This window comes from Rattus norvegicus, chromosome 18, assembly GCF_036323735.1.
Source record: "Rattus norvegicus strain BN/NHsdMcwi chromosome 18, GRCr8, whole genome shotgun sequence".
Lineage (NCBI taxonomy): Eukaryota > Metazoa > Chordata > Mammalia > Rodentia > Muridae > Rattus > Rattus norvegicus.
The window spans coordinates 71,466,326-71,479,905 of NC_086036.1; the positions used below are offsets into that span (position 1 = coordinate 71,466,326).

The window sequence follows — 13,580 nt, forward strand, 5'->3', positions numbered from 1 at the left end:
TTTCGTGCGAACTTTCAGGAAGACCTTTCCACACAAGAAAGCCTTGTAGACCGCACGCATGCATTTCTTGGAGGCTCGATCTCAGTTGCTTGCTCCGACACAAGCCACCTCATCATGCTTTTCCTGTTCCCTGGTTACTGCTCTGCACTGTGAGGGTCACCGCAAAGTGTGGCTAATACACAGGACAATTCCTAAGGATGGAGAGGCAGGAAGAGGAATGACTTTGAATTTGTGGGCTTGGGGAGCCTCCTGGAGGCCATGCCACTAACCACGCAGCCCGAGGGCTCTGCTCCTGAGCTGCAGCTTTGGTTTATGGGTAGAGACCGGTGTCTGTAAATCCCGGAGCAATGCTCACTCCCAGGAAGGAGTGGAGACGGTGGCCCTCTGCTGGTCTTCCGAAGGGACCCAGTCCCTGGGTCAAGCACAGACTTGCAGATTCCACACAACCAAGCACACGGTGCTCTCAATGTCACTTCAAAGGTGAGCATCTCATTTACAGGTATAATGTCCCAGGCACAGCATAGACCAGAGCTAAAGCGCCCAGCAGCCAGCCCAGGAGAAAGTGATGGCCGTCACAAGTCTTCCTTACCTTCGGTCGTTTCTCCTCCTCCGGAACAACTTCTTGGTGTGGGCAATCTCTACCTCGTGGGGCATCGGATGGTAGCCCTGTGCGTGGAGAAAGAGAGGGCATGAATCACTTCTGCAAAAGAGCAGAGAGTGTCCAACACCACATTTACCATGAAAACACCCAGTTAAAGGACACGAGAGGCCAGATTCTGACCATTGTATCGCACCAGAAACCATTAAAACAAATGAATACCTACCAAGGGAGGATGCTTAGGAGTCCAGACTCAAAGGATAGGGGAACCAGAGGGAGACCTCAGTGTTCACCATGTTTGAGCTCTCAAATACGTTGTTGTTCAGGCCAAGGCTGAATGCATAGTCCAAGGTTTTGTAGAGAAGGGCAGCAGAGCCAAGGCCACCAACGCCCTCCCATCCTTCTCTTTAGGGACTCTTTAAGGACTAATTCCATAAAAAGGGACCTTCCTGCGGAGTCCTGAGCCAGACAGCTGAGTGTTGCCTTGTCACCCGTAAGGGTCAGGTACAAAACCAATGGCTCCAGGAAGGGGACAGAGTCTTTCTCCAACCTCCGGTTAGGCATGTCATCACCTTCTACCATGGGCCGTTGAGAAGCCTGGAGATGAGTGTGCCAAGCCCAAGCCTTGAGAACACGCTGACTCCCAATCCTAGGGCTACATCCCCCAAGCAATTCCTTTACCTTGGAAATATTTAGGGAGAACATACAAAGAGCTGATTCTCTTCTAGACTTCAAAGGAGGCCCGGGGAAAATTCTAAGAGTGGTTTTGCACAGTGTCCTTACAATTATAAGGATTATGGACTGACATCAATGTTGGGGAGAGACCTCCTTATATGCAATGTCAATCCTGCCAAAGGCTCAGGCAGGATTATTTGCAGAAGCCTGTCTGCACACTGGACATGAAAGTGTGTCCATATCGGGGACATGACCAGGAGCACTGTCATTCCCTCCTGGACAGCTGGAGCGTAGTAGTAGGATCTAGGGGTATCTAAGATATCTAGGGTGAGGGATCCAGCCTGGGATACCTGAGAGACCTACAGTTTCTCATAATGCCTAGGCGTGAACAAGGGAAGAAAGGAGCCTTAGATCCAGGAATATTGGAGAGTGGCAAGAGGGACTCATCTGGCCCCAAGCCCCACTTGGTAGCCAGGGAGATCAAGGCCCAGAGAGGCCAAGCAGTGAGCGAGAGAAGGCAGTTCTATGGGCTGCAGCTCCCTTCACTGGGAATCTCCAGGGAGGTTCTCTTTTAGCTTCCTTCATGGGGCAAGGTGGAAGCCATTGTGCCCCTGGCTACTCTCAGACTGGCCAGTTTGATGGAGCTTCCCGGAGAGCTGATGAGAGGGTACCGAGCCAGGCAGACATGGGACCTTGGAGTTATGGTCATTTGGCATAGACTTCTATGGAGTCCAGGGAGCAAAAACCATTTTAAACTATTTTAATGACAGTCCTTCCCTCCCTCTCCGGTCTTTCTAGCCTCCAACAATCTAGCCAAAAATGTGTGAATGGATTCCAGGCTCCAGGCAGCCACAATGGGCCGCTGGGACCTTCAGGACATGCTTTGTTGAATGGGGTTTTTCAAAGGATATTATTTGTTTTCTTTAATATAAAACACAAATAAGGAAAAACACCAAGTCTTCCTCTCTCACTTCCTCTCTCCCACCCTGACCAGGTTCAGGCTAAGCTCCTTCCCCTCCTTCCCTCCCTCCCTCCCTCCCTCCCTCCCTCCCTCCCTCCCTCCCTCCCTCCCTCCCTCCCTCCCTCCCTCCTTCCCTCTCTCCCTCCAGGCCTCTCCAGGTCACTTTAGGAACACACTGGGTGTGCTCCCAATAGACAATGGCCAGGAAGCTGAGACTCCCTCCCAGGTTGGTCCTGAGCTGGCATCAGACCAGGGTCTCAGCTCCGGGTTGACAGATGGAGCTGCCCACAGTGCTTGGCATAACACGAGCCAGGAGGTGCCAGTCTCTTCAGCCCTACCTCAGAGTTCTGGAATCTAACGCGTACCGGGGCCTCTCCCCACACAGGCAGCAGCAGTGGGAAGTTGCCTTTTTGTTCATACCCAGGACTATAGGAGGCGACCATCCATCCCCTATGGAAGGTCTCCCTCAGTCATTTCATCTCTGAGAACCGGCTGACCTGAACTGCGACCATGGAGATACGTCTGGGAGAGGGGCATGTCCTAGATAGTGCCCGAGGACAGAAGTGACCAGTGAGGAGCCTAGAAGGAGCATTGGTTGTTGTGATGGCTTGTTCAGGGCTGAGGGGGGTTTCTGGCTTCAGACCAGAGAAGTACCTACTTTTCAGAAAAGATCTCCTGGTGGAGAATGAGTCCCACTAGGCTGTCAGAACATCCTTGAGAGCACCTATGTGCTTAGTGCTAACAGCTTGTTCAGCACGTCTCTCTCCAGCAAGGGAATCAGCCTTCAGGTCTCAAGGGTGACTCTTTAGGCCTACGGCCAGATCACTGTGAATGTGCCTCCGAGGTATCATTCTGGACCTAGACTATCATTAAGTGCCTACTCTTCTTCCTCAACTCCTTTTCGGGAGACCATTTTCCCTTTGACTTTGGGACCTGGATACAGTCCCCTAATGTCTAACCCATGGCCTGTGGACCTTGACCTGTGTTGGGCTTTGGAGACAAGCAGCTCACAGAAATAGAACTTCCTGGGGAAGGAGAGAGGGAAGGAGGGAGGAAGGGAGGGAGGGAGGACAGAGAATCCCTGTACTTCCAGTGCTGGCCAAGCACATGTGAAACATGCACACACATCTTTACAAACATGCATTTCCTCCTGCTGGAGGTCAGTGTAAGTCTAAGTGATAGCTCATTAGTGTTGTCACAAAAACAAGTTCTATAAAATCAGCCCATTCTGATAGGCTTGGTGGTGGTGGTGGTGGTAAATCACACACCTAGTATGCTGGTTGGTTTTTATTGTCAACTCTGCACAACCTATTCACCTGGGTAGTGGTTACCTCAAATAAAGAACTGCCCCCACAAGAAAGACCTGAGAAATGGTCTAGGCTGATGACTGGTGTGGGAAGGCCCTGGCCACACATTGGTGGCCAGCCCCATCTCTCGATGGATGGGTTTGGGCAGAGAGCTAGCTGAGAACACGCTGGAGAACAAAGCAGTGAACTGAGTTCCTTCATGGTCTCTGCTTCAGTTCCTGTACTGACTTCCCTCAAAGAAGGATTATTCTGTAGAAATATAAGCCGAGGTGCTTTACTCTATGAGTCGCAGTGGTCATGGTGTTTATCATAGCATCAGAAATCAAACTAGAATACCTACTATGGCAGATGTCTCTCGGGGATTAAGGGCAAGATCCAGTCCTTTAGCCTCAGAGGGTGAACAACCCCAGGCTGGAGGGTGGGTACCATGCTCTAACCAGTGGCTATGAAGAAGTCCATCATATATCTGTAGGTGAGGAGGCAGGGGCAGAACAGACACTGGAGCCAAGAGCACGTCTACAGGAAGCTCTGAGAGCAGCTGCTGCTGTGATGAGATGACAAACCTCTAGGCCACAGGCTTGCTCCTACCACCTATCCAGGCGTCTGAACACACACATCCTAGCAGCTGCCCACCCTACCATTCATCAACCCATTATATAGCTATGCCTTAGAAATTGTGGCTGAGGTACTGAAAAAAAAACATTCAAATGGCACATTCTTACAGAGCAACACATTCTAGTCAAAGCAGAAAGCCTCAAATAATTCAGAAAGTGTGATGAATGACACACACACACTTGAGAGGATGAGATGAGTAAGGGCTGGGAGGGACCATCATGGGAGACCTTTCTGTTAGAGTATTAACATCTACCCATCTATCCATCCATCCATCCATCCATCCATCCATCCATCCATCCATCCATCCGTCCATCCATCAATTCATCCACCCACCTATCCATACTATCTATCCACCCATGCATACACCCATCCATCTACCCATTCATCCCTCATTCACTCATCCACCCATCAATTCATCCACCCACCCACAGACCCACCCACCCATCGACTTGCCCACCCATCCATCTACCACTCCCCCTATCGATCCATTCATCCACCCACCCATCCACCCATCCGTCTGTGGTGGTTTGAATGTGCTTGGCCCAAGGAGTGATACTACTGGGAGGTGTGGCCTTGTTGGAGGAAGTGAGTCACTGTGTGGGTGGGCTTTGAGACCCTCCTAGCTGCCTGGAGGCCAGTCCTCTCCTATTTGCCTATGGATCGAGATGTAGAACTCTCGGCTCCTCCAGCACCGTGTCTGCCTGGATGCTGCCATGTTCCCCACCATGCTGATAATGGACTGAGCCTCATAACTAGTAAGCCAGCCCCAATCAAATGTACTTTATGAGAGTTGCCTTGTTCATGTTGTCCCTTCACAGTAATGGAAACCCTAGCTAAGACGCTATCCATCCTTCCATTCTTGGTCTTCATTCAACAGACATTGAGGGCCTATATAGTAGTGCATGAGGTGAAGAAGAACAGGTTGAATAAAAGCAATTCTGGTCCTAGATGGGCTAAGTGAACACAGATAAAGAAGCTAATGCATGCTGTGCGCTGGATAGTTCAGAGGAAGGATGCCACCCAGGCTGAAACCTGAACGTGAGGGTATCTAGACAGTCTTCAACTTACATTGGGCAGAACTGTGTCCCTCAAAACCTTAATTGTAATCTTTATCCTGGGTACCCACAGATGTGACCTTATTTGGAAATAGTCTTTTGCAGATGCACTCAGGTTAGGATGGGGCCACATGGGAATAGGTTGAGCCTATAACCCACAACTAGTGTCCTTAAAAGAAAGGGAACATGGAGGCAGTGTCTTCAGAGAGGAAGCTACAACCAAGGCAGGCCAGGGACTCCAGAGCCCAGAGAACTGGGAAGTCAAGAAAAGATTCTCCCCAAGAGCTCAGATATCTCGATGGTTCTGTGAGATCACACTTCTCAGCATTGGTCACTTGTCCAAAATTCACACCCACGCCCCTAAACCCCCATGCGTGTCCCACATTGAAGCCCCCAGCACTTCTCCACGACCCTGGGCCTGTCTGACTGCTTCTCCACATCTGCTCCTCCAACATCACCAGCTAGCTCTTCCTGGGTGATCCTGAGTCCGTCTGGTACCAGCTCCACACATAGCCGCTAGCAGGGGCTGCCTCACTGGGCAATGCCAGGCTTGTCCCAGGCCCTCAGTCTGTAGTGTCTCTCCAGCCTCACCAAATGAGGAGCTGATCAGGTGTCCACTCTCACTTGCTGCTGTCGTTTGAGAGGAGGGATCCAAATCTCTGGGGAAACGTGAGAGAACACGTGCTTTGCCCCGTTCTCCAGCACAGCCGGAGGAATAGGGAGCCCATTGGGAGGAAAAAGGATCCTGAGCTCAGCAGATCCCAGGCTGGGCTACTGAGATGGCAGCCTGTCAATCCAGAGCCCTTCTGCATATGGCACATCTCGACTCCCATTTTCTTAGAAATTACCATCAGATGTGAATCACAAAAGGGCAGTGGAAAATTGTCTTGATGACTGTGGCACCGCGGCACGGAATGCTGCCTGGCACATGGTGGATGATATTGAAATATTTGTTGAGAAAGAAAAAGGCAAGAAGGAACGAGGGAGTGGTGACTGGAGCTGAGTGAGGCTGCTCTATTAAACAGGGCTCTGTAGGTGAGGTGGTGGAAAGACTCATCATGAGAGGAGCTTCTGGGCCTCGGCTGGGGCCACACACTCCTCTTCTCTGTCTTGCCAAGAACAAAGCAGGGCCTGTGGGGCTCGGGGTAGACCCTAGACCCTAATCAGTTTGCTGACAAAGGTGAGCTTGAGTTCGTATTACTCCATCGTTGCCTGCCCTTTCACCTTAGAGGAGTGTGTGTGTATGGGCAGGTGCGTGTGCGTGTGCGTGTGTGTGTATGAGTATGTGAGTATATGTGTCTCTGTATCTGTGTATACACATGTGTCGAGTGCACACATGTGGCAGGTGTGTGTCTATGAGTGTGAGTGTGTGTCTGTGCATCTGTGTCTGTATATACAAATGTGTTGAGTGCACACATGTGACGTGTGTGTGTGTGTGTGTGTGTGTGTGTGTGTGTACAGCTGCTGCTGTTTCCAATCCCTCCCCATCTGCCCCAAGGAGGTTTAGACGTGTCTCATTCACAGAGCTCAAGGCAGCGACTGGTTGTTTCAAGGATCACAGTGCTTGCTTAAAACTCTCAAGGGAGATTTATTTTCTAGACGTTCCCATGAGCTTTTAAAATTAATTAACTAATTCATTTCAGTACTGGTTACTGATCCCAGGGCAAGGGCTCTACCACTGGGGTCCATCCCAATCCCTTTTTATTCTGAGATAGGGTCTCAGTAAGTTACCCAGGTAGGCCTTGTTATGTAACCCAGGCTGGCCTAAAACTTGAATTCCTCCTTCCTTAGCCCCCCTCTTGGCTGTAATTACAGGCTGACAGTACAAGGCCCGACTAGATCTTTGACTTCTGGCTGTTGGCCACAGATGTGGATCCAACAGAGTTGTCCCACCAGGACTCCCTCAAGAAAGATTATCATTTTCTCTCACTGCATATCAGCTCTTAAAGGAGAAGGCATTGCACATAGACAAGGAAGTCTTGTTCCTGGTGCGTTAAACTCCTCCCAGACAATACAGGACTGGTTCTTAAACAAATGCATTCATTAGGGAGCAGAGAGGTCATAAAGATGATGGGGCTAAACAAAATGAAGACTGGATATCCTAGACAGAGGGAATGATAGAAGTGCTGAGCCAGAGGTACCCAAGCCTGATTCCTGACCCAAGCCCTTCTCTGTCCATGTGGATACATCTGCCTGCCTACTCTGCTTGGTCGTCAGAAAATCACAGCTTCTCTACTCGTTCATGACTTTGTATATTGCCCCTTCATAGCCCTGCTCCTTCCAAGAATGTCTATAGCAGGCATGGGAACTAATAGCTTTCTTCTCCTCAGCACACTTGGGTGGCACATTGGGAGGGCATAGAAGAGACAACTCGACTTTAGCTCTCCCATGCCTTCTGGGCAAATGAGAGAGTATGAGCCTAAGAGAGCCACGGCACATCCTGTGGGGCTGGGGATGGGGGAGCGGCCTACCAGTTCCAGGCTTCTCAGATGGGCTCCCATCCCAGCTCTAGCCAGAAATGTTGCAAAGGTTAGCACTCTAAAGGAACCTTAAAGCATTTGGGAACTCAAAGGGCCAGAAAGATCTCAGCACCGCTTCTCTGAGGACAGAGGCTTCCTCCTGCTGGGAGTTATGTTTCTCCACAGCTTCTAAGAAGTTACCCTACCAAGGTCTGCCTCCACATGGGCAGGATGTGTGGGTCACGTCCAAACAGAAATAAACAGGTAATGTTTCTAAAATTCCTGGAATCTCTAGACTGTGCAGCTATTTAGAGAAACCTCCATGCCTCAGAGAGAAGGATGGAGGGGAAGGCCTGCTCGCGATGTTTAAACTGGCAGTGTTCTCATAATTTATTTTTTTTTAATCAGTGGAAACCCTTTACAACAACAATACCTTAGCTGGAGTTTCGATATAAAAACACAGATAAAAGCAAGGGGGAGATGAAACCTAGAGGCTGCTCAGAGTTCTGTAACCCCTCCTGCCATCTCGTCCCTCCTATGTAGCCTGAAGCATGAACCTGCCCCACCCATCGCCTATGCACAGGGCGTGGCAGCGCCACAGTAAGCTCGGAACACTTTTCTGGATGATGCGTGTAACCGACAGATTCTGGTCAGGTTTCCGTGGAGCCTGGGATCTTCCTGAAATTGCATGTGATTATTTTATTCCTGACAGAACCTTGGTAAGAACCCACAGCATATCTGGCACCTAGGCAGTCTGGGCCTGCTTCTAGAACTGGATCCTTATGCAAGACATCTTTAGACACTGCTGTCATCTAGATCTGGAACGTCCCCCAAAGGGACATTGAAGTTTTTGGTTACAGCTTGGTGCAACCGGGATGTGGTAGAACCTTTTAAGAGGAAGGAGCCTACCAGGAGGTCATAGGTCATTGAAGGCCAGGCTCAGAAAGGGACAGTGGGACCCTACATTTCTTTCTTCTATACCTGGTTATCAGGTCAATGCCCACTGAGCATAGATATGGAATTCACTGGAATCACTACAGCCGGATTTTCCCACAGGTCTGTTATCTTCCTCCCTCCCTGTGTCCGATCTGTGAGTAGGAAGAAAGCACTTCACACACACACGAGAAAGTCCTGTTGTCAGTGTTATGTTGGCCCACCACAACCAGAAGCCACGAGTACAATCCAGTAATAGACTGAAACAACCCAAACTGTGAGCCCAGGCAAACCTTTTCTCTTCGTAAGCTGGCTACTTTTGAGTATGTGTTACAGTCACAGAAAGCTGACTTATACAGGTCTATATCCTGAGACAAGAATCCCGTCCTATTTTGCCATCAACTTCCATTCCTTTTGGATACAGTCAACAGAGTCCAAGGCACTGCCCATACCGTTTAGGTGACCAGGGTTTTGGCAACTGCATCACAGTACTGATCTCTTGCAGCTCTTTTCTGTCTGTTGTGTAAAATAAGGATGAAAAAAAATCTTGCCGTCCCCTCTCCTTTGCTCTGATTGTGAAGTTTTCCTTTGAGTGAAGAGCTGGAAGGTTCTTCTGCCTTTAAAATATTTTCTACTGGCTTTCTGTTACTCGCCACCAAAAAAGTTCTAAGTAATTGGACATGGCACAACTCTAGGTATAGTGGATAGCCTCACTGTGTCCGTTCCGCCATGCCAGCAGAATTCATTGGGTCATTTCAGATACAAATGACCTTTTTACTTACTAATTTCTAAATAAAGCAAACATTAGGCAGAGATGTCCTTGCAAAGGCCAGGAGCCAAGAACTATCTGGTTAATGGCGGAAGGTTGGTTTTGTGTCATACAGCATGGAAAGTCAAAGAAACGATTAGTATGTTTGACTGCCAGGGTCCACCTGCAACTGGGGAGTGTGGGGAAGGTGTCCGTGTGCAAAGGGGCCCTGGAAGGAGGCCTATGATTCTGGGTCAAAGACCAAATCAGACCAAGAGGCCTCAGACCTCCTTTAAGGGATAAGCCCAAGACTAACAGTCCTGGAGTATGCAGAACAGTATGCAGCCCATTTGGGTTCAGGATGGTTCTGGTGGCTTTCAGACATGGGAAGGGACCCAGATAGGTGCCCCTTACTTTTAGGATATGCAGCATCCACAAGGGCCCTGGAAGCATGCCTTCATCATAAGGGACAGCAATGACACAGCAAAGCAGGAAGAGCCCAGGAACTGTAGGGCTGTTGGCTGCCATGGTTCTGTTGTGCAGCCTAAGAGCTGTCTCTGGGTGGAGCGGATGCACAGGTGTCTTGAGGTTTGGTCCCTAACTGAATGGCATGTCTGTGGCAGAGAGAAAACCCCAGATCTGGGGAAGAATATAAGGCAAGATCAGGAGACGATAAGGATACAGCCAGAGGGAAATGTCAGTCTCTGAGAGGCAGGTGCCCTTGTGAATAATGGGGTGACCCCGAGGGAGGTTCAGAGCCCACCTGAGGAACAGAAGTAGCAGCCATGGAAGAGAAGTGGTAAGTCCTTAGATGCTTGTGATGTCTTCCATGCCCCGTGAGGTCACTGCATGCTGGAGACACAGAAGAGCCTACCTTTCTCAGATATCATTGTTTACAGCCACAGATGGGGGTGGGGGTTGGGGTGGGTCAAGCAACAAAAGAGGTCATGGTGTCCCAGCTTGGCTCCTTCAGAGCATAGCCTGCTGGGAAGCTTATCACACAAACTAGCAGTCACTAAAATTCCTGAGGTAGAGGTACCCACAAAAGGAAGCACCTGCTTGAGCTATGTGCTCACCAGACATGCTGAGTATAAGGTGTATCCCACTGGAAGGATTCACCACTAATGCTCATCGCGAAGGAACTTGATGATACCCATCTTGTTTCTGCTCTGGTAAGTCAAAGCTGGTTAGTCAGAGGCCACAGGAGAAAGTCTGAACAATGTGATGAGACACACGGCATCAGGGTACCCAAGGGCAAAGGGCCCCACAACCTGCATGTACTGAGTTGGCCTAGAGCATGTTCATGGGGAGTAGTGGAGCAAGGGTCTTCCTCAGTGCAGATTTGGGGTTACCTGAATGGGGATCTGGAGTCAAAAGTCTAGTTTAAACATCATCTGTGCCTCTCTCTTTCCATGGGTACCTAGACGGAAACACACTTCACTCATCCTTCTGTTACTCTCAGCTAGGGAGGGAGAAGTACTAAGGCCTAGCTCAGAGAATTATGAAGATTAAGACAAGGGACTGGACTATAAGGTACTTTGATTTCCTGGCCCAAGAATGTCCCAACTGTCTACAGAATACCTGGGTCAGGAAAACCTTAAGGCCAAGGTATGTATGTATGTATGTATGTATGTATGTATGTATGTATGTATGAATATAGTATGTATGAATGTATGTATGTGTATGTATGCATGTATACATGTATGTGTGTATGTGTGTATGTGTGTATGTATGTATGAATGTATGTATGTGTATGTATGCATGTATACATGTATGTGTGTATGTGTGTATGTGTGTATGTATGTATGTGTGTATGTATGTATGTACTTATTTATAGTGTTTCTATCCACAACCTTCCTGAACCTGCTGGGAAGCAGGAGAATCCCCACAAATCTAGAATGTGGCTACCCCATGTCAACCAGATAACCACTTTCTAAGCTCCTAGGCTGTGTCCAGAACATTCTCAAGGGACCAAACAATAGCTCATTGCAACTCAGCCTCCCCAACCCACCCAAATGTCCAACTGTGTTTCACTCTGAGGTTGCCACCTGTTCCCCCACCCCCACCCCCGTTCCCTGCTGTCCTATCACACAGCAATAGAATACAAGAAAAGCAATCTGGAAGGACGCTCAGAAGGTCCAGTCAGAGAGCTGCTTTAGATATACTCTGTTTTGATATACTAAGACCTGACACACCACGGCCAATGCAGCACCCTAGACGGTGAGCTGCGTCTGATGCTTCTAATGCTGAAAATTATAGAGGAGACCACTTTCGACTAGGCTTGGCTGAGACCCCACAGGGACAAGTTCAGTGTTGGCACTAGTGGGTAGGGGTTGGGGTACGAGAGGGCTGAAAGCCAGTTCCTTAATCCAGAACCAGCAGTGTTCTGATCTACTTGGGCAACGAGTGTCTGAGGCTCGCAAGGTACCAAAATCCTCCCGAGGGCTGGGGATGCAGCAGTGAGTTGGGCTAAGGACGTCTGCTCTCTGGTAGGGGATGAGCATCAACAGCTCAGAAGCTGCATCCGCTCAAAAGACATCATTTATACACTAACTGCACCAGAAGCAAATGTGCAGGCATGAGGCTTTAGACCAGAGGCGGGGCTGAAGAAAGTTACTTAAGATCGAAGCGACCAGATCCGGAAAGAGTCAAGGAGGAGACCAAAATATCAGCAGGGGCCCAGCAAGATGGCTTATTATGCAAGTTTGATGATGTGAGATCCATCCCTGAGCCCATGGTGGAAGGAGGAACTGACTCTGACTGACTGCTATATGTGTTCTGTGATATACGTGCATAACCCACACCAATGCACACACACTATATATGTGTGTGTGTGTGTGTGTGTGTGTGTGTGTGTGTATAATAAAACGGAAGACTTCAAAGTTTCAAATGGATTAATCTCGCTCTTCTTATTCCTTGCTATAAGTCAACCTGTTCCTTTAATAAAAATTTTCCAATTTATGCTGGATTCGTAGTCCCCAACGTTTAAAACCCTACATTCCAGAAAACTGAAACCTGGGGAATGGGTGGTTATATCGTTGCCCAAAGGCATCCTGAAGGACTTAGTTTGGAAATGGAGATGGACTAATACTGGCTCTCTCGGAAGAATGTTCTTGGCAACATCTCCGTCAGGCGTGCGTCTAACTCACTCAAATTCACCCACAGGGAGATGGAAGAATGAACACACAGGTCTTTGCCTTTAACTTTTTTTTTTCTTTTTTTTCGGAGCTGAGGACCGAACCCAGGGCCTTGCGCTTGCTAGGCAAGCGCTTTACCACCGAGCTAAATCCCCAACCCCAAGGCTTACACACTCTTGCAGCAGGGTGCACACTACATACATTAGCATTGCACTGTGAAGCACCAGAGGGCTTTCAAAAGCCATTTTGACCCTCAGTAACCATTTCCGCTAAGCTCCAAGCCACTGCAAAGCTGTCGTTTCTCTCATATGGTAGACCTAAAGAAAACCTCTCTGGTTGGGTTGGTCTTGAGAGGCTAAATCTTTTAGGTTCAGACTCCATTTTAGAGAACCTGACCTAAGTTTGAACTCAGGTAAATTAAGAGGCTGGTACCTAGCATTAGTTTCCAAGTTGTCCCCCAACAAAACCCGAGCCTAGCTCCCGTCTCTAGGCTAACCCCAACAAGACCAGCGTTTCCAGGTTACACCCTCAACAAGACCAGTGTCTCCAGGTCATTCTCCCAACAAACCTGCACCCCTAGGTTACAAGCCCAGCCCCTGCCTAACGACCACCAATGAAGAGGGGAGCAGAAATTAAGTTTATGATTGACTGCCAGCAGCAGCCAATTATGTTAAAGGCCACAGTAGCTTTCCAATTAGATGCTTGCACATGGACTCCCTGCTTGCCGCTTACTAGAAAGCCTTGCCCCATAGACATTTGGGGCTCCCCCCCAAAACCGTCCTGTGTGACAGCAGTGTGTTGGGGGTGGGGCGAGCTAGCTTGAATAGAATAAAGACCCTGCTGTGAGTTGCATCAGATCGGTTCCTGTCTGTTTTGTGGGGACCACTAACATTTCCCTGGCACAGCAGCCTAGGAATGGACCTTAGCACCCATCTTGACTTTCTTGGTATGAAAATCAAGTACCCACATCTATTCAAACACCCTCTTCTTGCTCGAGGCACTTAGTCAAGGGGAGCAATGCTGGGTACAGTTCTTTAAGTAATTCTGCGCATGCTTTTAAAGTGCACACAGGGCATTTTTTTGGGGGGGGGA

General features: G+C 49.0%; 1 protein-coding gene across 9 annotated transcripts in view; it reads right to left on the reverse strand.

Annotated features, from left to right (window-relative positions):
• Ctif (cap binding complex dependent translation initiation factor) overlaps positions 1-13,580 on the reverse strand; it is a 271,272-nt gene that overhangs the window by 135,104 nt on the left and 122,588 nt on the right. For all 9 annotated transcript variants that reach the window (XM_039097004.2, XM_063277493.1, NM_001108891.2 and 6 more), the window contains one exon: positions 590-666. In XM_039097004.2, the coding sequence (XP_038952932.1) occupies positions 590-666 (77 nt within the window). The remainder of the gene's footprint in view (positions 1-589; positions 667-13,580) is intronic.